Source organism: Octopus sinensis, linkage group LG4 (genome assembly GCF_006345805.1).
Source record: "Octopus sinensis linkage group LG4, ASM634580v1, whole genome shotgun sequence".
In the NCBI taxonomy this organism is placed as follows: Eukaryota; Metazoa; Mollusca; class Cephalopoda; order Octopoda; family Octopodidae; genus Octopus; species Octopus sinensis.
Genome location: NC_043000.1, coordinates 153,000,051 through 153,026,242, shown reverse-complemented (window position 1 = coordinate 153,026,242; position 26,192 = coordinate 153,000,051). Strand labels below are relative to the sequence as shown.

Below are 26,192 nucleotides of genomic sequence, written 5' to 3'. Positions count from 1 at the left end.
CGGCAGTAACTTCCACCTACCGAATTCAATCACAAAGCTCCGGTCGGCTCGGGGCTATAGTGGAAGACACCTACCCAAAGTGCCATGCAGTGGGATTGAACCCGAAACCATATGTAGCTAGGAAGCAAGCTCCCTAACCACACAGCCATGCCCGAACTTTTGCAATATGATGGCACCCTCAACCAAATGTTCTCACACTGCATCACAATTACTTTATTAAGAAAATCTCAAACTGACATTACCTGTCTTCAGCAATACCCAGATCAATAGTCTTGAAACCATGTTCCTTCATTAAAGATATTAACGTTATGCGGTTGCTGTCACGCACTTCTCCATGTTCAAGCACATCACCAGGGTCAACAAGCTAGAAGAAAATAAATAACATAATAAATTTAAAAAAAAACACAAGCACTATATATTCGCTCTTCACTTGTTTATTGTTGTTCTTGTTTTATCTTATGTCCATTGTCTGGAAATCTTTCATCACATACCTGTGACCTCTTCAAAAACTCTTCTATCCCACATGTATCCTCTTGTCCTGCTGAGTCCATTCTCTGTATCCTCCTGTTCTATTTAGTCCATTCTTTGTATTCTCCTATTCTGTTTAGTCCATGAGAATGGATAATAAATGTTATCTCCAGAGAACAGCAGTATTAATGAATTATGATGGGATATTTTCAATTGATTAATTTCCCATTCTGAACAGTGTTTAATCCTGCTTTAGGTGCTCAGCTGAAGTCATTCCACTCAACTTATGTCACAAATACTTGTAGAAAAGACAAGGTATTTACAATACCAATATAGTTCCTAAATACAATATAGTTCCTAAATACAGCTTACCTTCTTTATTTGAAAAATGCATCAAGAAATTACTGTAAGTTATGATTAGTATTACAGCAAAGTAACCCAGAAAAAGTACTTTCAGGTGCTTAAAGCTTTTCAGGCTCTCTCAGACTGGAGAGTAGGATGTCTCTGACAATAAGTTTGCTTGACAAGGGCTGATAAGGAGCTAAATAACAACAGTTAATGTCAGATGTATTGTAGCAGAAGTATAGTAGTTTCTGTAAAAAAGGAAACAGCATTTCAGGGAGCTGACACTTTATGTAACAACAAAGAATTTCTCAATCCACACACTTGATACATTCAAGTGTGTGGTGTTGCATGGTAGCTAGCATCAATGAGGCTAGGTATGTATTGATGATACGGATTTGATTTATTGGTTTTCTTCTAAATTCTGCATGTTGGTGGTTGTTAGAGGCATGTAGATAGGAAGGGAGTTACAGTTATAAGAGAAAAAAAGCAATACAAAGAATTTACCATAGTAAAGGTTGGACAGACATAACAGGGGTGACAAGAAAAGGAGAGTAATAGACAAGAAAAGGAGAGTAATGGATGGATTTAAGTAGGGATGGTCCACAGTAGTAAAGACCAGAAAGACAGAGGACATTTGAGTAGTAGTAACAGTAGTGGTAGGCTGGTTGGCAGACTAAATGGTCATCGGTTAGTTTGAAGGAAATAGAATTTGGCCCATCATCATCGTTTAACGTCCGTTTTCCATGCTAGCATGAGTTGGACGGTTCAACTGGGGTCTGGGAAGCCAGAAGGCTGCGTCAGGCTCCAGTCTGATCTGGCAGTGTTTCTACAGCTGGATGCCCTTCCTAATGCCAACCACTCCGAGAGTGTAGTGGGTGCTTTTTATGTGCCACCTGCACAGGTGCCAGCTGAGGCTAGCAAACGGCCACGATCGGATGGTGCTTTTTACGTGCCACCGGCATGGGGGCCAGACGGGGCTGGCAAACGGCTACGATCGGATGGTGCTTTTTACGTGCCACCGGCGCGGAGGCCATCGGGGCGGAGCTGGCAACGGCCACGTTCGGATGGTTCTCTTACGTGTCACCGGCACTGGTATCTCAGCTACAATTTCCATTCATGTTGAAAGATTTCGATTTCGATTTTCACTTTCCTCAAAGCAGGTAAAAGGCCCAACAATGTTCAAAGTTCAAAGCTATGTTTTTTTGGGTTTTTTTTCTTTCCTTCAGCTCACTGGTGCTTCTCACTAATCCCTAACCCTGTTTTACTAGTTACAACAGCTTCAATAGTAGCACTAGTACCAACGACACGACAACCAGCACTACTACAACTTATACTACAAACAGCATCATAGGCGCAGGAGTGGCTGTGTGGTAAGTAGCTTGTTCACCACCACATGGTTCCGGGTTCAGTCCCACTGCGTGGCATCTTGGGCAAGTGTCTTCTACTATAGCCTCGGGCCGACCAATGGCTTGTGAGTGGATTTGGTAGATGGAAACTGAAAGAAGCCTGTCGTATATATGTATATATATATATATATATGTGTGTGTGTGTGTGTGTGCGTGTTTGTGTGTCTGTGTTTGTTCCCCTAGCATTGCTTGACAACCGATGCTGGTGTGTTTACGTCCCCGTCACTTAGCAGTTCGGCAAAAGAGACCGATAGAATAAGTACTGGGCTTACAAAAGAATAAGTCCTGGGGTCGAGTTGCTCGATTAAAGGCGGTGCTCCAGCATGGCCGCAGTCAAATGACTGAAACAAGTAAAAGAGAGTAAGAGAGTATAATGTACCCCATCATCTACACTCATCAACACTACCACCACCAACAAACCAACACCAATACTACCACTTCTACCACCACCACCACTCCCATCATCATTACTACCTACAACAACAATTTCCGCATGACTGCTAAATATACTTTGTACACTTAGTAAACTTGTAGTCAGAGTTGTTTACATCTTTATCATCTCAACACATTCTGTTAATTTCTAGCATCATTTTAGAATTTCTAGACTAGGTTTCATGGAGAGGGGAACCTTTATCAGCTTTTATCATCATCATCATCATCATCAATATTATTATTATTATTTAATTTTGGTTTCTTTGTTCTGCCTGCACCCTCTCTCGTACATTTCCTACCTACATACTGCTTTCATCTTTTTGAACACATGCACAACCACACACACAACCACACACACACACATATATATATATACAAAGCACACAAACTCATACATTTGCACAAAAATCATTCACATCTGTTCATTATAAAACAAAGTTGCATAAAAGATGTCAAAATTTAAAGAAAAATATTTTAAAGGCAATAGCTTTGAATATACATATGTGTATATATATATATCTATGCATATATACATACACACATATACATGCATATTTGTACACATGTACCTATTCACATACATATAAATAAACATACACTTATGTATGTAGGCGTATATATGTGTGCATGAGTACAGATAAATATACATATTAATATATATACATGGCTGGCCTCTGTGCCGGTGGCACATAAAAAGCACCATCCGATCATGGCTATTGCCAGCCTCGTCTGGCACCTGTGCGGGTGGCATGTAAAAAGCACCCACTACACTCATGGAGTGGTTGGCGTTAGGAAGGGCATCCAGCTGTAGAAACACTGCCAGATCAGACTGGGCCTGGTGCAGCCTTCTGGCTTCCCAGACCCCAGTAGAACCATCCAACCCATGCCAGCATGGAAAGCGGATGCTAAATGATGATGATGATGATATAAACACACACTCAAACTCAAATATATTTACGCTCTATGATTGTTCAAAGTATATATTTGTGCATATATATTATTTGTGAGTATAGTCAAACAGGAAAATACAGAGGAAGAAAGACAGTATGTATGAAATATTCATCAGCATAATTATAACTTTATAACTTAACATCATATAGCTGGGCTCTCATTATTAACCTAACATTCTTCAATGTTATCTCAGAGTAGAGAGAATCTCGCAAATCACAGACCAGTTTAGAAATAAATATTTACATTTTTGAAATTTTTAAATGAAAGAATGAACCTAAAGAGCTACAATTATTCAAATAGAATATCTCTTTTACTATTTTACTTGTTTCAGTCATTTGACTGCGGCCATGCTGGAGCACCGCCTTTAATCGAGCAACTCGACCCCGGGACTTATTCTTTTGTAAGCCCAGTACTTATTCTATCGATACCTTTTGCCGAACTGCTAAGTGACGGGGACATAAACACACCAGCATCGGTTGTCAAGCAATGCTAGGGGGACAAACACAGACACACAAATACACACACGCATATATATATATATATATATATATATATATACGACGGGCTTCTTTCAGTTTCCGTCTACCAAATCCACTCACAAGGCTTTGGTCAGCCCGAGGCTATAGTAGAAGACACTTGCCCAAGGTGCCACGCAGTGGGACTGAACCCGGAACCATGTGGTTGGTAAACAAGCTACTTACCACACAGCCACTCCTGCGCTGTGTACATTTAATTAGAATGGACACAGACAAACATAACGAAGAGAAAGAAACACTTTCAAGCATTGAGTGGAAAATTTTAAAAATCAGACATTGATTTACATCATCATTATCATCATTTCATTTCTGTTTTTCAAGTTTCTGTTTTTTCTGTTTTTCAAGTTTCTAGATGTTCAGTAATTTCTGTCGCAGAAAATTCCCTACGTATTAACTTAAAACCTGTTGTTCCTTCGTCATTATTCCTTTCCCCAAAGATACCCTAAATTCCCTACGAAATATTTTCTCTCTCTCTTATTTATATTACGTTCTTCTCGAACCCCGAAGTTTCTAGATGTTCAGTAATTTCTGTTGCAGAAAATTCCCTACGTATTAACTTAAAACCTGTTGTTCCTTCGTCATTATTCCTTTCCCCAAAGATACCCTAAATTCCCTACGAAATATTTTCTCTCTCTCTTATTTATATTATGTTTTTCTCGAACCCCGAAGTTTCTAGATGTTCAGTAATTTCTGTCGCAGAAAATTCCCTACGTATTAACTTAAAACCTGTTGTTCCTTCGTCATTATTCCTTTCCCCAAAGATACCCTAAATTCCCTACGAAATATTTTCTCTCTCTCTCTTATTTATATTACGTTCTTCTCGAACCCCGAAGTTTCTAGATGTTCAGTAATTTCTGTTTGCAGAAAATTCCCTACGTATTAACTTAAAACCTGTTGTTCCTTCGTTGTTATTCCTTCCCCAAAGATTCCCTAAATTCCCTACAAAATATTTTCTCTCTCTCTCTCTCTCTTATTTATTACGTTCTTCTCGAACCCCGAAGTTTCTAGATGTTCAGTAATTCTGTTGCAGAAAATTCCCTACGTATTAACTTAAAACCTGTTGTTCCTTAGCTCTCTCTCTCTCTTTCTTCCCCCTCTCTCTTTCCTCATGCTGCCACCTGATAATCCCCCCCCCCAATCCCTAACTCTTATAAAGCAGTGTTCGATTTATCTCGTCCCTCTTCTCGATTCTACATCTTGCTGACAAAACACTGACTCGAAAAATGACCAGCTAAGCGAATTTAACTTACAACCTGTCATTCATATTCATTTTTTTAAGCGTTGATTCGTAACTCTAAATCCCGTTTCTCTATTATTTATTTCGCCATCTTGTATGCATGGCTTCCTGTCTGTCATGCATTTTAAATTCCTCCTTTAATTTCAGTGTCATCCCGTTATTATTCCATTCCCAGAATTCACTACAATATTCTCTCTCTCTCCCCTATTTATATTATGTTTTACTCGAACCCCGAAGTTTCTAGATGTTCAGTAATTTCTGTCGCAGAAAATTCCCTACGTATTAACTTAAAACCTGTGGTTCCTTCGAGGTGACCCCGCCCTACCACCCATCCACCAGAACCGGAAGTTTCTGTTTTCTATCTTTCTTGACCCCCCCCCGCACCCCTATGTAGGGTTTATTGTGATCATATAGCGCAAAAACTGTGAAATTTATGCAGGTTGTAGTCTAGAGTCTCAGTATGATATCTGGCAAATGCAAGCTTTCTTTTCAGGTACATAACACTGCTGTCCCTCATCCCAGGGTCTCAGAGGCCCACACCTCCCACACCCTCAGGGTGGGCACCCTCAACGTTGGCACATTGAAAGGTAGGTCTGGCGAGATAGTCGAGATGCTTGAACGGAGACGTGTTGATGTATGTTGTATGCAAGAAATAAGGTGGAGAGGAGGATCTGCTAGGGTCCTCACAGGCAAGGAACACAGGTACAAGATTTTCTGGGCAGGGAACACTGACGGGGTTGGTGGCGTGGGTATACTTATCGCTGAGAAATGGATAGATAGAGTAATTGAGGTAATCAGAGTAAGTGACAGAATACTTAAGATTAGAATAGTGCTTCATAATAGATTAGCAACCATTATATCGGCCTATGCCCCTCAGCCAGGGCTACCCGATGGACAGAAAGACAGTTTCTATGACACCCTACTGCAGACCACCTCATTGACGAACAACAGGGACCTTCTGTTTGTGGCTGGTGATTTCAATGGGCATGTTGGATGACATGCTGGGGGCTTCCATGGCGTACATGGCGGCTACGGTTATGGTTCCCGCAACGAGGGGGGAACCAGGCTGCTGGAGTTCTGCGATGCGAATAGTCTTATGGTCTGCAACACTAACTTCAGGAAACCAACAAGCCACCTGGTCACCTACCGATCGGGCCGGCATACTAGCCAAATCGACTACATCCTTGCCAGAAAAAGGGAAAGATGGCTGCTTATAAATGCCAAAACCTTCCCAGGCGAAGAATGCACCCCACAACATAGACTGGTAGTTAGTGACTTTAGGATCAGGACAAAGTGGGCGACTAGAAGACGACCAACATGGAGAAGAAGGGTCTGGAAGCTTAAAGACCCTGCGAATGGACAGAGATTTAGAGATATGTTACTTGAAGCCTTTGACGAAGTGGAAGGGGGTATAGCTACACATGGGGTAGAAGACAACTGGACGTTTCTGAGGGACAACCTGCTGAAAGCCGCTGACCAGATCTGTGGCTGGTGCAAAGTCCCCTTAAGACCCAAAATAACGTGGTGGTGGAACAATATTGTTGACAGGGCTATTAGACAAAAGAAACAGGCTTGGAAGGCCTGGAAGAACGGTGGTAGCAGGGAAGGGTATCAGACTGCCAGAAGGGAAGCTAGGAGACAGGTCTATCTAGCCAGAGGGGAAGCAGATAAGAGAAAATTTGCCAATGTCCTGCGCCGTGAGGATGAAAGACTTGAGGTATTTCGTGTTGCAAGACAGTGTGTGAGAGAGAATCGTGATGTGGTAGGAGAGAAATGTGTTCGCATGGAGGATGGTTCACTTGCGCTAAATGAGGATGCAAAGAGAGAAGCTTGGAGACGCCACTATGAAAGGTTGCTGAATGAGGAAAATGAATGGGATAAAGAGAGTCTGCCGAATCTTGACCCTACAGAGGGACCAGCTATCCGAGTTGATAGTTCCGTGGTAGCTAAGGCAATTAGAAGCATGAAGACAGGGAAAGCCCCAGGCCCATCAGGAATTACTGCAGAGATGCTCAAAATATCTGGTAGTGTCGCTATAACCTAGTCACCCGTATAGTCAACCAGGTGATACACGAAGGAGTCATACCCAATGACTGGTGCAGCAGCATACTAGTCAACTGCTACAAAGGTAAAGGATGCCCTAGATACAAATAATTACAGAGGTATCAAGCTGTTGGATCAAGTAATGAAGGTTACGGAGAGGGTCATAGCCCAACTAATTAGAGAGAGAGTTAGTTAGATGAGATGCAGTTTGGGTTCGTGCCAGGGAAAAGTACCACTGATGCTATATTCCTGGTAAGGCAGCTGCAGGAGAAATACCTAGCCAAAGATAAGCCCCTGTACCTGGCTTTCGTTGACATGGAGAAAGCTTTTGATAGGGTCCCCCGATCCCTTATCTGGTGGTCAATGAGGAAACTAGGGATAGATGAATGGCTGGTGAGGACTGTGCAAGCCATGTACAGAGATGCCGTAAGTAAGGTTAGGGTTGGCAACATGTACACAGAAGAATTCAAAGTAGAGGTTGGGGTCCACCAGGTTCAGTACTCAGCCCCCTCCTATTTATCATAGTACTCCAGGCAATTACGGAGGAATTCAAGACAGGCTGTCCCTGGGAGCTCCTCTACGCTGACGACCTTGCTCTTATTGCTGAGTCACTATCAGAACTGGAGGAGAAGTTCCAGGTGTGGAAGGAGGGTTTAAATCAAGGGGCCTTAGAGTCAACCTAGCTAAAACCAAAGTACTAATAAGTAGAAAGGTAGACAATCCACAAATATCTTCAGGAAGATGGCCCTGCTCGATCTGTAGAAAAGGTGTAGGTAGAAACTCTATAAGATGTACCCAGTGTAAGCTATGGACACATAAGAGGTGCAGCAATGTCAAAGGTAGGCTAACTGGGAAGATAGTTTTTGTATGTGGCAGATGCTCGGGAGCATTACCTCCGAAAATCTGCAGAAAACAACTTCCGTCACTTCCAGGGGGAAAAACTAGAAGTAGTTAATAGCTTCCGTTATCTAGGTGACCAAGTCAGTAGTGGGGGTGGGTGCGCTGAAAGTGTAACTGCTAGAATAAGAATAGCCTGGGCAAAGTTTAGGGAGCGCTTACCTCTGCTGGTGACTAAAGGCCTCTCGCTCAGAGTAAAAGGCAGACTGTATGATGCGTGTGTACGAACAGCCATGCTACATGGCAGCGAAACATGGGCCGTGACTGCTGAGGACATGCGTAAGCTCGTGAGGAATGAAGCCAGTATGCTCCGATGGATGTGTAATGTCAGTGTACATACTCGACAGAGCGTTAGCACCTTGAGAGAAATGTTGTAACCTAAGAAGCATCAGTTGTGGTGTGCAAGAGAGACGATTGCGCTGGTATGGTCATGTGGCGAGAATGGATGAAGATGGTGTGTGAGAAAAGTGCAATCCCTAGCAGTTGAGGGAACCCGTGGAAGAGGTAGACCCAGGAAAACCTGGGACGAGGTGGTGAAGCACGACCTTCGAACTTTAGGCCTCACTGAGGAAATGACCAGCGACCGAGACCTTTGGAAATATTCTGTACGTGAGAAGACCAGGCAGGACAAGTGAGCCCAGCCCACTTATGAATGCCTTTCCTCCCCTGGACGCAAACCGGCTGAGGCAAGCGAAGTCGATATAGAACCTCACCCGAAAGACACCCACACGACACCCCGCCACCCCCCATGCTTGCGAAGAACATGTTTGGGGGCAATCGAAATCGAAACCGAATTGAACCAGCCAGGATCCCTGGCCTGGTGGTACGTAAAAAGCACTATCGACTCGTGGCCGTGGCACGTAAAATACTCCAATGCGACCGTACGACAGGCACCCATGCCAACCCCGCTTTGCTTGTGAAGACATGTTGGGGCAAGCGAAATCGAAATCGAATTGAACCAGCCAGGATCCCTGGTCTGGTGGTACGTAAAAAGCACTATCCGACTCGTGGCCGATGCCAGCACCGCCTCGACTGGCTTCCGTGCCGGTGGCACAAAATAATACACCATCTGACCGTGGCCGTTGCCAGCCCCGCCTGGCACCTGTGCATGTGGCACGTAAAAAGCACCCACTACACTCACGGAGTGGTTGGCGTTAGGAAGGGCATCCAGCTGTAGAAACATTGCCAGATTAGACTGGAGCCTGGTGCAGCCTTCTGGCTTCCCAGAACCCTGGTCGAACCGTCCAAAACCCATGCTAGCATGGATTTGAAGGATTTCATGGTGTCTTGTCATTAGTTGTAGTCCCTCATACGATAACCAGTTAACTCTGTTACTTTCTTTTCTTTCCTTTTTAAAGCAACCCTTTTCTTACATGGTTGGATATATTTCAGTGTACCACTCATTGAAGACGTCACCTCTGGAGATATTAACTGGTAGTTTAGCTATTTATGCCCAACCACTAATCTGGTAGTATTATGTACAAGATTGGTAGTCAGGCATAAATAATTGCAACACTTACAGACAAAGTAAAACTGGAGTCCGAGTCAGAAATAATTTCAAAGTTACTAAATGAAAAGCTATTAGCAGATCCAGAAATGCAATGAATGTGTCCTGATGTCACTCTCTGCATTTCTCCTACAGATGCCTTGCAATAAAGATAATGACAATTATCTTTTTTAGCAGAAACTGCACTCTGACTCTGGTGCAATGATTTCTGATATTGATTCAACTAAACTAGAATATGAACTTCTCAGGAAGACACAAGATTACTATAGCCCTACTATTACAGCAAATACACTTATCTCCTTTGACATCTTTATATATAAAAGAGAGGTTGTGTGTCTGTCTCTTACGATTTAGATTCCTAACTACTCCCACATTTTGCGGTGCAGTTTAACCAAAACCGGGTATCTTATAGTCGTGATTCATATCGAGCCCTTCTGGGTATTAGCGCACGTCTATGATGATCTCTACGATTTTAAAAAAAAATTTACCATCATTTTTTTCCATTTTAATGCATTTTTTCGCTATTATATAAGGGAAGTAACTCTCTAAAAATGTCTACGATGAGTCAACGATTTAAAAAAAAATTTACCATCATTTTTTTTTCCATTTTTAATGCATTTTTTTGCTATTTTTTGGCTATAACTCTCTAAAAATGCTTATATAGTTATTTCCCTTACAAACCCGAGCAACGCCGGGCGATACTGCTAGTCATAAGAATAAAGAAACTTCAAGTTGAACCATTCCAAAAAAAAAGAAAAGAATTCTTTCATCTCCTTTGTTTCTGTAAATGATAATGATTTAGAATCCTCCCAATGTTAAGCTGTATACTCCTAGCTCTGTTCTTCTGCAATGCAACAATGACGTTCTTGTAAAGAAATATTTATCCTCCTTCATGATCTCTGTGGGAATAGTGTCAAGACCAGGAAGGAAATTTATTCTTTTTTTTGATTATATAAAAGCAGTGCTTTGTTCTCTGCAAGGCAATAAGATAGCATCTGGAAAGAGACATTAAGAACTATAGGTTGAAGAAGCTACTTTGGGCTGCAGAAGAGAGCAAAAGTCTAGTTGCAGGAGGAAAACAGTGCTAAACAACAAAGATGGGCTCAGGCTGATCACCCCGGTAGCAAGAGAGACTAAAGATAATGGAAAATACTGCATATCAACTCTGAAAAGTTTATTACTACAGTTTCTTTTCAGGGTGTAATCTCTGAGCTTAGGTCTTTCTGGAATCATCTATAATGTAACAAGGCAGTGATTGATAACAGCCAGAATGTATTCATCACTAAATTTCTTTCTCGCTCTCACACATGTGTGTAACAAGCACATACACACACACATATGTACAGACCAAAAGAAACACAACAGAAAAAATAAAATACATACACATACATAGACAAATACATGTATATACACATATATAAACATATACTGATATATTCCCACAAAAAAACACACATACATACATAAGAAAACATACTTAAATAGGAAACTAAACAGCTGGCATTTCCAAAACCTAACAGGAGAGCATTTTTTTTTACACTGATACTGAGTTATGTTGTTTTAAATAAGCAAAGTACATTTTGCTTCTTACATACTCATACAGCTTTAGGTATTTAGAGAAGGCACATAGAAAAACATGTCAGTGATGATTTTCCAAAGAGCATTAAGCAATGTAAGTGAAGTGAAATGACTACAACCTCAAATTAAAATATTAAAATAGGATATTATTATTTGCTCTAATATAAGAGATTAAAATGAGTGTTAAGTCACTTTCAAAATGCATTAGTAATATAAGTGATCTCTGCATAATAATAGCTGATATAAATGTTGGTTGGTGGGTTTACTCTTTTACTCTTTTACTTGTTTCAGTCATTTGACTGCGGCCATGCTGGAGCACCGCCTTTAGTCGAGAGCAAATCGACCCCGGGACTTATTCTTTGTAAGCCCAGTACTTATTCTATCGGTCTCCTTTTGCCGAACCGCTAAGTGACAGGGACGTAAACACACCAGCATCGGTTGTCAAGCAATGCTAGGGGGACAAACACAGACACACAAACACATACACACATATATATATACATATATACGACAGGCTTCTTTCAGTTTACCAAATCCACTCACAAGGCATTGGTCGGCCCGGGGCTATAGCAGAAGACACTTGCCCAAGGTGCCACGCAGTGGGACTGAACCCGGAGCCATGTGGTTGGTTAGCAAGCTACTTACCACACAGCCACTCCTGCGCCTATGTTTGTTGGTTTCTCTAGCCATGCTTTACATCATATAGAGAGGTGGTGGAAAAGAGTAATAGATAGACAGGAAGAGAGTTACTGTAAGAGGTGTAAGATGAGTGTATATATAAAGCTTAGTGACAGACAAAGAAAAAAGAGTGCCATACACAAACAATGAGAGAGAAAGAATCAGAGACAGAGGAAGAGGAGAAGAAGCAGTAAATGACAGATTTGTTATGGGACAAAAGTTATACAAATGGGAAATTTGTTTTATTTAACTTTAATTGTTAAGGAAATAAATATTTTTGCTTTGAAAATTAGTATACAATTAATTTGAGGTTGTAGTCATTTCACTTCACTTACATAGGCGTAGGAGTGGCTGTGTGGTAAGTAGCTTGTTTACCAACCACATGGTTCTGGGTTCAGTCCCACTGCGTGGCACCTTGGGCAAGTGTCTTCTACTATAGCCTCGGGCCGACCAAAGCCTTGGGAGGGGATTTGGTAGACGGAAACTGAAAGAAGCCCGTCGTATATATGTATATATATATGCATGTGTGTGTATATGTTTGTGTGTCTGTGTTTGTTCCCCCAACATCGCCTGACAACCGATGCTGGTGTGTTTACGTCCCTGTAACTTAGCAGTTCGGCAAAAGAGACCGATAGAATAAGTACTAGGCTTACAAAGAATAAGTCCTGGGGTCGATTTGCTCGACTAAAGGCGGTGCTCCAGCATGGCCACAGTCAAATGACTGAAACAAGTAAAAGAGTAAAAGAGTATACATTTCATCATTTTGTATAATTCAATAGTTAAGTATTGTATGCATGCCATATTTCCTGATATTACTCCATGGTGGCATAAAAATACTTCCAAAGTTATTCATCATATGATGGGTAGCATTCTAATACATACATACATATAAAGGATGACAGCTCCTCATACAAACATATAATTCATCCATTTGTGTGATAAAATTGATAAGGATGTTTTTCAAAACAGAAAAATGTTCTATATTCAATGTAGGCAGCGAGCTGGCAGAAACGTTAGCACGCCGGGCGAAATGCGTTGCCGTATTTCGTCTGCTCTTACGTTCCGAGTTCAAATTCCGCCGAGGTCGACTTTGCCTTTCATCCTTCCGGGGTCGATAAATTAAGTACCAGTTACGCACTGGGGTCGATGTAATCGACTTAATCCGTTTGTCTGTCCTTGTTTGTCTCCTCCGTGTTTAGCCCCTTGTGGGTAGTAAAAAAAAAATATATATTCAATGTAGATAATAATGGGTAAAATAACGATTAAGTACACTAATAATCCTATTATGGAGACGCAATGGCCTAGTGGTTAGGGCAGCGGACTCGCGGTCGAAGGATCGCAGTTCCGATTCCCAGTCCGGGCGTTGTGAGTGTTTATTGAGCGAAAACACCTAAAAAGGCTCCACGAGGCTCCGGCAGGGGGGTGGTGATCCCTGCTGTACTCTTTCACCACAACTTTCTCTCTCTCTTTCTTCTGTTGGCCTGCTCGCTTAGCCAGTGGGCTGGCATCATTCGAAGGCTAAAACAATGCAAACGCATTGTGACCAGCGATGTGTAACAACATCTGATGGTCTGGTCGGTTACGTGATCACGTGAATAATCCTATTATACTCGACTGATGTTCTAGAACCTCAATGCCAGATACAACTTGTTTGGATATTAGAATCCAATAAAACACATTAATCATTAATAATTAGGGCCTTTTGCAACCATATGAAAAAATTAGTCATAATAATTACTACAGCTTGGTAACTGTTAATATACAAGTTACTCAACCAACTGCAATGCTCACATCCAGAGATTAATAGTGTGAAATAAAATAAGAGCTCTAACTCAACCTTAACCTGCAATTAACCCCATGCTATTAGGTGGTGTGAATGAAGTAAAAATATAACAGATTAATTAAAAATTTGCAAAGTTCTTTTTTTTTTTTTTTTTCTTGTTTTCAGCCTTTTTCTTTTCTTTACTGAGGAATATGATACAGTTATGGTCAATTATATCACTTCCGTTTTCCGTTGAATTTTTTTTCCCACTCTTTTTTGGTGCACGTGAACAAAACTGAAACACATGCACTCAATGTATGCAGGGTTTTATAACATGCAGGTCTATGTGCATTAGTGAAATTAACAGTGATTTTGCAGTTAACAAGCACAGCTTCCTTGTCGTTTTGTCTCATATTTCCAAGCTACAAAGGGTTAAGCAGGAAAAAGAAATCTAGAGATTTTACACTGATTTAAACTATACATTATGCCCGGCCAACCTACAAAGTCAGCTTGACTGTGTAAAGAAAATAAAAGTGAACTGAACAAAAGTAAAAGAATGAAACAGAGCTAAAGCATGAGTACATGATCATACTGGATGGTCGTGGAGGCGCAATGGCCCAGTGGTTAGGGCAGCGGACTCGCGGTCGTAGGATTGCGGTTTCGATTCCCAGACCGGGCGTTGTGAGTGTTTATTGAGCGAAAACACCTAAAGCTCCACAAGGCTCTGGCAGGGGATGGTGGTGATTCCTGCTGTACTCTTTCACCACAACTTTCTCTCACTCTTACTTCCTGTTTCTGTTGTACCTGTATTTCAAAGGGCCGGCCTTGTCACTCTCTGTGTCACGCTGAATATCCCTGAGAACTACGTTAAGGGTGCATGTGTCTGTGGAGTGCTCAGCCACTTACACGTTAATTTCACGAGCAGGCTGTTCTGTTGATCAGATCAACCGGAACCCTCGTCGTCGTAACCGACAGAGTGCTTCCACTGGATGGTAGTCAGAAACTGTATGGAAGCCCATAATGGAAATCATCATTACCATTTTAATGCCCACTTTTCCATGGGTCAGATGGAATTTGCTGAGGTAGATTTTTAAAACCAGAAGACATTCATGTTGCCAACCTTCAACTGTTTCTAAGTAAAGTAATATATGTCTCCATGGGCCACATCAGGCTCCATATGTCTGTTCTGGCATTGTTCCTATGGCTGGATGCCCTTCCTAATGTCAACCTCTTTACAGAGTGATGTCAAATAATAATAATAATAATAATGGGCTACTCAACCTGAAGAAAATTCTAACTGGGCCCCACCTGCAAGGTCATGTGCTGTTTATCTTGATATGAGATCACCATGTCGCGCACATATGGTTGTGATGCATGTGCCTGGTGTACCCTTATCAGATGGGTATTGGGCTTCGTATATTTTACCCTAGTGTCACTTTGATGGCATGAACTGCTCTCTCACTCAATAATAATAATAATAATTATAATAATCATTTAATGTCCACTTTCCATGCTGGCATGGGTTAGCTAGTTTGACTGGAAGTGATAAACTGGAGTTGTACCAGGTTCCAATCTGATTTGGCATTGTTTCTATGGCTGGATGTCCTTCCTAATGCCAACCACTCTGAGAGTGCAATGGGTGTCTTTTTTTAGTAACAGTGTGGGTGCCATTTACAAGACACCAGCAACAGCCATGACTATCATTCCACAGGTGATATTTCATGATACTGGCAACAATCACAACTATGACTTCATTTGGTTTTATTGTGTGTTCTCAGGCACAGTATATCATGAAAGGTCTCAGTCATGCATAGGATTTCACTTGCTTGATGTTTCTTCTCAAGCACAGCTTATCGCCAAAGGTCTTCGTCACTGGTCATCACCTGCATTAGGTGCAACATTTGAAGATCATGCTTCACCACCTCATCCCATTGTCTTCCTCTTCCACAGGTTCCCTTCACAGTTGGAGCTCAGCATTTCTTTATACAGCTGTCCTTGTCCACATGCATCACATTACCATACCAGCATATTTGTCTCCCTCGCATACCATATCAGATGCTTCTTATGCCCAGTTTTTCTCTCAAGACGTTTATGCTCTGTCATACAGGCACACTGACATTGCCCATTCAGCAAAGCATCTTCTTTCGCCCTTTTCAAGCCTAGCCAGGCTCATGAGCCCCGTTCCCCGCTTTCTGTGGCGTGTGTCCCCCCCCCCAGCTGGACGGGACGCCAGTCCATCGCAGCGTTACTCAAGAAACAGGAAGAGAGAGTGAGAGAAAGTTGTGGCAAAAGAGTACAACAGGGGTCGCCACCACACCCTGCCGGAGCCTCATGGGGCTTTTAGGTGTTTTCACTCAATAAACACACACAACGCCCAGTCTGGGAATCGAAACCACGATCCTCCGACCGCGAGTCCGCTGCCCTAACCACTGGGCCATTGCGCCTCGACCCAGCAAAGCATGCTGGTTTAATTTCTTTCAAGCCATCACATGTCCTCTGCAGTCACAGCCCATGTTTCACTGCCATGGAGCACAGCTGTTCATACACAGGCATCTTACAGTCTGCCTTCTATTCTGAGGGAGAGACCTTTTGCTACCAACAGAAGTAGAAGCTCTCTGAACTTTGCCCAGCCTATTCTTATTCTCGCAGCTACACTCTTGGAGCATCCACACCCACTACTAACTTGGTCACCTAGGTAATGGAAACTATCAACTACTAGTTTTCCCCCACTGGCATTTGATGGAGTCCAAAAGACTATTTTCCTTGTTAACCTTCCTCTGATATTGCTGCACCTCTTATGTGTCCATAGCACCAAGTATATCTTATGGAGTTTCTACATATGCCTTTTCTACAGATCAAGCAGATTTGTGATTTGTCTGCTTTCCTACTTTCTAAGACTTTGGTGTTTGCTAGATTAATTCTAAGGCCATTTGATTCTAGACTTTGCTTCCACACCTGAAATTTCTTCTCTAGTTCTGGAAGTGATTTGACTATGAGAACAAGGACATCAACATTATATACTCTTTACTCTTTTACTTGTTTCAGTCATTTTGACTGCGGCCATGCTGGAGCACCACCTTTAGTCAAGCAAATCGACCCCGGGACTTATTCTTTGTAAGCCTAGTACTTATTCTATCAGTCTCTTTTGCCGAACCGCTAAGTGACGGGGACGTAAACACACCAGCATCGGTTGTCAAGCAATGCTAGAGGGACAAACACACACATACACACATATATATATATATATATACATATATACGACGGGCTTCTTTCAGTTTCCGTCTACCAAATCCACTCACAAGGCATTGGTCGGCCTGGGTCTATAGCAGAAGACACTTGCCCAAGATGCCACGCAGTGGGACTGAACCCGGAACCATGTGGTTGGTTAGCAAGCTACTTACCACACAGCCACTCCTGCACCTATATATATAAAAAAAAATAATAAAGTGAAATAACAGCGTCATAATAAACCAACAAAAGTATCCTTCCCATGGTGCTTAGTCAGCTAAAAATAGAGGCCAAATTACACTGAAATTAAATTCTATTATCTTAATAAAAGAAAGCTAATACCAGATAATGTTGTCCTAGCTACACAGTGTCTGAAAGAAAGGCGATATTCTTTTATTCGTTTATTTATTTCAGTCATTTGACAGCGGCCAAGCTGGAGTACCACCTTTTAGTTGAACAAATCAACCCCAGGATTTACTCTTTGTAAGCCTAGTACTTATTCTATCAGTCTCTTTTGCTGAACAGCTAAGTTATGGGGACGTAAACACACCAGCATCAGTTGTTAAGAGATTGTGTGGTGGGGAACAAACACAGATACACAAACATACACACACACACACATATATATATATATATACACGACAGGCTTCTTTCATTTTCCATCTACCAAACCCATTCACAAGGCTTTGGTTGGCTTGAAGCTATAGTAGAAGACACATGCCCAAGTGGGACTGAACCCAGAACCATGTGGTTGGTAAGCAAGCTACTTACCAGATAGCAACTCCTGCACCTTGTTCATGGCTAGAATGTTTTTTATTATAGGTCACTTGAACTTGAATTGTCCTGGCACTAAACAAAACAAGTTTCATGAGCCACTGCAGGAAAATCTTGAAAGCCCCACCCACACCACCACCATCTACCCCATTCCTTAGTATCAATGATTGTCCTTGTCTATGCATCCTGAGACAACTGGATAGGATACTCTTTTACTCTTTTACTCTTACTTGTTTCAGTCATTTGAGTGCGGCCATGCTGGAGCACCGCCTTTAATCGAGCAACTCGACCCCGGGACTTATTCTTTCGTAAGCCCAGTACTTACTCTATTGGTCTCTTTTTGCCGAACCGCTAAGTGATGGGGACATAAACACACCAGCATCGGTTGTCAAGCAATGCTAGAGGGACAAATACAGACACACAAACACACACACAAACATATATATATATATATATATATACACATATATACGACGGGCTTCTTTCAGTTTCCGTCTACCAAATCCACTCACAAGGCTTTGGTCGGCCCGAGGCTATAGTAGAAGACACTTGCCCAAGATGCCACGCAGTGGGACTGAACCCAGAACCATGTGGTTGGTAAACAAGCTACTTACCACACAGCCACTCCTGCTGTTATTATATTTTAAAGAAGTTCTAATAGCTATTCTAAACAGCTAGATGAAGTGAGGGCAGATGGAATAAAGACCCACTATCATCATCACAAATAGTCAATGAAATACCAGCAGTGGATTTGAACTTACAACTCATGAGTGTAAAGAGGATATCTTTGCCACACAGTTTTTTCTTGTATAACCTTGCAAAATGATAAAAATAATGGAAGCACTCCGTTGGTTACGACGACGAGGGTTCCGGTTGATCCGATCAACGGAACAGCCTGCTCGTGAAATTAACGTGTAAGTGGCTGAGCTCTCCACAGACACGTGTACCCTTAACGCAGTTCTCGGGGATATTCAGTGTGACACAGAGAGTGACAAGGCCGGCCCTTTGAAATACTGGTACAACAGAAACAGGAAGTAAGAGTGAGAGAAAGTTGTGGTGAAAGAGTACAGCAGGGATCACCACCATCCCCTGCCGGAGCCTTGTGGAGCTTTAGGTGTTTTCGCTCAATAAACACTCACAACGCCCGGTCTGGGAATCGAAACCGCGAGTCCACTGCCCTAACCACTGGGTCATTGCGCCTCCACTGATAAAAATAATAAGGATCCCTTGATTAGACACAAAGCCACAGATATGGAGTGAGGGTTAGTTGACTGAATCAAAGCCAGTAATTAATGATAATTTCTTGCATTGGCACATGGCCAATGTTTTTCGCTTTTCCTCTCTTTTTTTGATGGTGGGGTGGAGGGATGAAGTTAGTCAATTAAAATGATCCCAGCACTTAACTTGTACTTTATTTTATTGACCTTGGAAGGATGGAAGGCAAAGTTAACTTTGGCGAAGTTTAAACTCAGAAGGCAAAAAGCTGGAACAAATACCAGAAGACATTTTGTCCAACGCTCTAACGATTCTGCCAATCCAAATAAATAATAACATGTAAAAAAAAGACTTCTATTATGGATGAATGGAGGGGGTATTTCGTTGGTTAAAGCAACATCAGTGACTATTAAATAGTCATACTCTGTTGGACTGATTTTACACAAACAAGAATTACAATATCTATTACACAGAAAACTGCCCATCCAGCTAAGAAGGAATTTTTATCAAAATGGCAAAAGAAAAACAAAAGAAGAAAAAGGAAATAAAAATAGCTTCTTAATCTCTGTACCTCCCACTCACATTCACACATATACACATATACACAAATGTCATTTACTTAAAATTTGGTGTAACCCACACATACTGTCCACATTGCTAGCATGTATTTAAACACACATAACATTATTATCACAAAGTGCTGCTACCCCTCTCTCCACTACCACCAACATTACAAATACATTTATGTACTACTGTACACACACACACATACATACAAAATACTAGGAACACACTCACACTACTACAAACAATAATACAACATGATAACTTTATCTCTGTCTCTTTCTCTCACACACACACACACACACACTCACCAAAAAGACACAAAATCATACAAAATACACAGACAAATACTTACCATTATCACATTAAGAGGCTATCAATCCCACCATCACCATCAGCATTACTATTAAAGTGCTAAAGCACAAATACACTAAGAAAGTAAAATACAGACTCCACTAATATTTCACTAATACAGAAGAACACTGGCTCGTACACACATTTGTTTAAATACTGGTACGCAATTCATCTTCACAAAATACTCTTTAAACAAATACATTTATTATCAGTCTTTACATTCTGAGCAAGGGTTGATAAAATAAGTACCAGTTAAGTACCAGTTAAGTACTGGGGACCAATGTAATCATTTATCCCCCTCCCTCAAAATTTCAAGCTTTCTGCCTTTACTCTTTTACTTGTTTCAGTCAGTTGACTGCGGCCATGCTGGAGCACCGCCTTTAGTCGAGCAGCTCGACCCCGGGACTTATTCTTTGTAAGCCCAGTACTTATTCTATCGGTCTCTTTTGCTGAACCGCTAAGTGACGGGGATGTAAACACACCAGCATCGGTTGTCAAGCGATGCTAGGGGGACAAACACAGACACACAAACATACACAGACACATATATATATATACATATATACGACGGGCTTCTTTCAGTTTCCGTCTACCAAATCCACTCACAAGGCTTTGGTCGGCCCGGGGCTATAGCAGAAGATACTTGCCCAAGGTGCCATGCAGTGGGACTGAACCCGGAACCATGTGGTTGGTAAGCAAGCTACTTACCACACAGCCACTCCTGCGCCTATAGTGGAAACGATTATTATTATTATTACTAAGGCAGAAAGCTGACAGAATCCTTGGCACAGCAGGCAAAATGCTTAGCGGCATTACGTCCATCTTTAGGTTCTGAGTTCAAATTCCACAGAGGTCAACTTGGTCTTTTAGGGTTGATAAAATAAGTACCAGTTAAATACTGGGGACCAATGTAATCATTTATCCCCCTCCCTCAAAATTTCAAGCTTTCTGCCTATAGTGGAAACGATTATTATTATTATTACTAAGGCAGAAAGCTGACAGAATCCTTGGCACGGCAGGCAAAATGCTAGGCAGCATTTTGTCCATTTTTACATTCTGAGTTCAAATTCCACCAAGGTCAACTTTGCCTTACATTTTTTTAGGGTTGATAAAATAAATACCAGTTAAATACTGGGGCTGATGTGGGAATTTGACCTCAGAATGTAAAAATGGACGTAATGCTGCTAAACATTTTGTCTGCTGTGCCAAGGATTCTGCCAGCTTTTTGCCTTAGTAATAATAATAATAATCGTTTCCACTATAGGTAGAAAGCTTGAAATTTTGAAGGGAGGGGGATAAATGATTACATTGGCCCCCAGTACTTAACTGGTACTTTATTTTATGAACCCGAACTTAGAATGTAAAGACAAAATTTCAGGCCATGTGCCTATAGTAGAAACATTATTATTATTACTAAAGTAACAAGTTGACAGAATCCTTGGCACAGAAGGCAGAATGCTTAGTGGTATTTCATCCACATTTATGTTCTGAGTTCAAATTCTGCTGAGGTCAACTTTGCCTTTCATCCTTTCAGGGTTGATAAAATAAGTACCAGTTGAGCACTGAGGTTGATGTAATCAACTATCTCCCTCAGCCAAAATTTCAGGCTTTATGTCAATAGTAGAAAGGATTATTAATATTATCATTATTATTATTATTATTATTATTATTATTATTATTACAACAGTAAGTTGGCAGAATTGCAAGGACATCAGAAAAAAAATGCATTTGCTCCAGCTCTTTGCATTCCAAGTTCAAATCTGACCAAGGTCAACTTTGCCTTCCATCTTTGTGGGGTTGATAAAATAAAGTACCAGTCAAGTCCTAGCATCAATCAATTGACTACACCCACTTCCCCCAAATTTCAGGCCTTTGAAATAGTAGAAAGAATTATTATTATTATTACTATTACTATTAGCAGCAGCAGTAGTAGTAGTAGTCATAATAATAATAATAATAATAATAATAATAATAGTAACTCATCATCACCATCTTCACAGTAGGATATTAATACTTCAATACAGAAACACACATCAACATACTCGAGCAAGCCTGTGCACACACACACGCGCACACACACACACACACACACACACACACACGAAACACAGGCAGCATTGCACACAAACACGCATCCATACATTACTATTACCTCATTACTACCCTACTCCACATTACTACATCTCGCACACATATGCTAACACACACATAAAAACACAAACACATATATATATATAAATAAACACACAACTATTATTTCACCAAAGAATTACCCACCTCATCCTATACTAACATACACCCACCAAAATTTGCTTACACATACATGCACACATACACACATTCACACACACATGCACATATACACACACACACACTCATAGTAATGGCCTTAACTTCACAAAGTCTAAGAATAATTAAGATAGCTATGAGTGAGACAGCTGTGTTTCAAAAGGTTACAGATGCAAGAAATAAGGCTAAAAAGCACTCAGTCCTGGATGATATACTGGGTTATTCAGCCAACCCAAATAGATTTGGCACCAGGTTACCGAACTTGTAAGTAAATTATCAAAACAGTTGACAAAATCCAGTAAAAATGACATAATATACAATACTTCAGTTTCAAATATACAGATCTCATCCACAGAGTTAGCATTATCCATAATCTAGTTTTGATTATTAATTCTAACCATCCTTTGAAAATTAAGTTCATTAACTCTTTCAATACCAACCAACCTGAAACAGCCCTTAGTTCAATGAGACAAATTCCCTGTTTTAACCCTTTAGCATTTAAATTGGCCATATCTGGCGAAAATAGTTTCCCTGTTTTATACTCAAACTGCCAGATCTAACCTCTCACACTTACCCTACAATGTTAGTCTAAAAAAGTATACAGCCACATAATCAAAATCTCAAGGCTACAAGATAATGCCGGATAAATTCAAAACTACATGAATAAATAAGCATTATGTTTGATAGAGCAGTGCTTTTCAAACTTTTTGCTGGGGTGGAACCCCAAGGAAACATTCCACTGGCTCGAGGAACCCCTGTGCAATAATTTAATAGTCTTATGCACACGTATCTGCACGGGAGAATTAAAAATTACTGCCGATTTTAGCAGTTTTGTAACTTCTTGCGGAACCCCTGGACTGTACTGGCAGAACCCCTGGACTGTACTGGCGGAACCCTAAGGTTCCGAGGAACCCTGGTTGAAAACCACTGTGATAGAGTAATCTGAATACTACAGGGTTAAAATTATTTAAATTAAAACCTATAAAAATTTCATGCTGACTTATGTTCCAAACACTAGCTTAATAGTTATTTTAATATACAGACAATGCCGGCAACCTTTCATAGGGCCTCTGAGACTTGTGGAAAGAAAGGAAAGCGGAATCTTCAAACTGAAAGCTTGGCCCAAGTGTTTGCAACAGAGGGGACTCTGCTAAAGGCACTCAAGGTGATAGATCACCATCATCATCATCATCGTTTAACAGCCACTATCCATCCTAGCATGGGTTGGACGATTTGACTGATGTCTGGCTGCACCAGACTCCAATCTGATCTGGCAGAGTTTCTACAGCTGGATGCCCTTCCTAATGCCAGTGAGGCAGTACTGGCAGCCTGACTGGCACGTAAAAGCACCCACTACACTCTCGGAGTGGTTAGGCATATTAAACACAATATGGGTTAAGTCAACCACCAAAGTAGGCCATGGTAGGATTTGAACTCCAAACCCAAAGAACCAGAATTAACACCACAATTCTTAATGGTACTCTTTTATCAACATTGAAAGGATGAAAAGCAAAGCTGTCCTTGGCAACATTTAAACTCAAAGCATAAAGGATTGGAACAAATACCCTGAAGGATTCTGGCCAATGGTCTAATGATTCTACCAATTAGCCTCTTTGCAGAAAAATATTTGCAGAAACGTGACAGACCTGTTCTACTATTTAGGTAAATATATAAGGTTTCAGACAAGACATCTAAAAGAACAAACCTATTACATTTAGAAATACTTCTTAATTCAATATGTATTTTTCTTTAGCCATAATCTATTGTACCATTTTGGTACAGTAGAGGCAAATATTCTCATTAATGACACAAAATATGTTTTATAGAAATATATATATATATATATATATATATATACACACACGCACACACATACACTTATGTATGTGTGTGTGTGTGTGTGGTGTGTGTGTATGAAGACGCATAGCTCAGTGGTTAGAGTGTTGGACTCACAATCATGAGGTAGTGAGTTCAATTCCCACACTGGACTGTTTGATGTGTTCCTGTGCAAAACACTTTATTTTACATTGCTTCAGTTCACTCAGACATAGAAATGAGTTGCGACGTCACTGGTGCCAAGTTGTATTGGTCTTTGCCTTACCCTTGGATAACATCAGTGGTGTGCAGAGGGGAGGCTGGTATGCATGGGCGACTGTCAGTCATCCATAAACACGATTGCCCAGACTTGTGCCTCAGAGGGGAACTTTCTAGGTGCAATCCCATGGTCATTCATGACTGAAGAGGGTCTTTACTCTTTTAACCATAATATATATATCTTTATATATAAAAGAGAGGTTGTGTGTCTGTCTCCTACGATTTAGATTCCTAACTACTTCCACATTTTGCGGTGCAGTTTAACCAAAACCGGGTATCTTATAGTCGTGATTCATATCGAGCCCTTCTGGGTATTAGCGCGCGTCTACGATGAGTCTACGATTTAAAAAAAAATTTACCATTATTTTTTCCATTTTAATGCATTTTTTCGCTATTATATAAGGGAAGTAACTCTCTAAAAATGTCTACGATGAGTCAACGAGTTTTTAAAAAATTTACCATCATTTTTTTTCCATTTTTAATGCATTTTTTTGCCATTTTTTGGCTATAACTCTCTAAAAATGCTTATATAGTTATTTCCCTTACAAACCCGAGCAACGCCGGGCGATACTGCTAGTATATATATATATGAATTATGATGATATTTACTGAAAACTGAAATAGTTCAGATGGGAGAGTGTCGGACTGAAAATATAAATCCTAAGTTTTAGCACGTTGATGAAGTTTTGTTCTATTCTTAAAATTATTAATAGTTGAGATTTCTATAGTTTAATTTGCTCAGGGAGGGTGATAGGAGAGGTTTTGATCACGCATATCAACACATGATCATTATAAAATTATTAGTGCTATTTAAGCACAGCTGTGGGTGAGTGGTTAAGAAATTTGCTTCATAGTCATGTTGTGGGATGAAGTGGTGAAGCACGACCTTTTAACATTAGGCCTCACCGAGACAATGACTAGTGACCGAGACTTTTGGAAATATGCTGTGCTTGAGAAGACCCGGCAAGCCAAATGAGATCATAACTTCGTGGCCTATGCAAGGGGTGTAACCAGCCCACTTTATGCGTACCTTTCCTTCATTGGACACTAAACTCTGCTTGCGAAGACCTGTTGATGCAAGTGAAATCGAAATCAAATTAGACGACTGGCATCCGTGCTAATGAAATGCTAAGAGCAACATCCAAGTGTGATTGTTGCCAGAGCAGCTGATTGGCTTCTGTGCTGGTGGCATGTAAAAAGCACCATTCGAGTGTGATCGTTACCAGCGTTGCCTTACTGGCACATGAAAAAACATTTGAGCAAGGTCATTGCCGCTGGACTGGCTCCTGTGCAGGTGGCACATAGAAAACACCATTTGAGCGTGGCCATTGCCAGTACTGCGTGACTGGCCCTCATGCCAGTGGCACGTAAATGCACACACTACACTCTCTGAATGGTTGGTATTAGGAAGGGCATCCAGCTGTAGAAATTCTGCCAGATCAAGATTGAAGCCTGGTGCAGCCATCTGTTTTGCCAGTCCTCAGTCAAATCATCCAACTCATGCTAGCATGGAAAGCGGACGTTAAACAATGATGATGATGATTGCTATTATGCAAAAATGTCATAAGTTCAAAGTGTTGCTTTGTCAGAAAATGAAAAAATAGTTTGACTATTCCATAGCAAAACCGTTGTACTACACTTTGACCAAAAAAAAAAAAAAACAGCTACTGCAAGCAAAAATAAATATTGAAAAAAATGCATTTGGTCAAATTTGGACATACGACACTTTAAATAATAGCAACAATTTGTAAACAAGAGTCACCATTATACAAACAGTGTTATTCATTTCAAAAACATCTTGGCTATGGTGAAATATTACCTTACTGGAAACAGG

At 40.9% G+C, this 26,192-nt stretch overlaps 1 protein-coding gene and 1 long non-coding RNA gene across 2 annotated transcripts in view; one reads left to right on the top strand and one right to left on the bottom strand.

Annotated features, from left to right (window-relative positions):
- The window catches only part of LOC115210672 (gephyrin-like), a 177,343-nt gene that overhangs the window by 13,863 nt on the left and 137,288 nt on the right, over window positions 1–26,192 (bottom strand). Inside the window, exon 14 of the mRNA XM_029779333.2 lies at window positions 243–364. Coding sequence (XP_029635193.1) covers window positions 243–364 — 122 coding nt within the window. The remainder of the gene's footprint in view (window positions 1–242; window positions 365–26,192) is intronic.
- LOC118763166 lies at window positions 15,323–25,475 on the top strand. The gene is made up of 3 exons (XR_004998929.1): window positions 15,323–15,339; window positions 17,025–17,029; window positions 25,317–25,475. It is a non-coding gene; the product is annotated as an uncharacterized LOC118763166 (long non-coding RNA).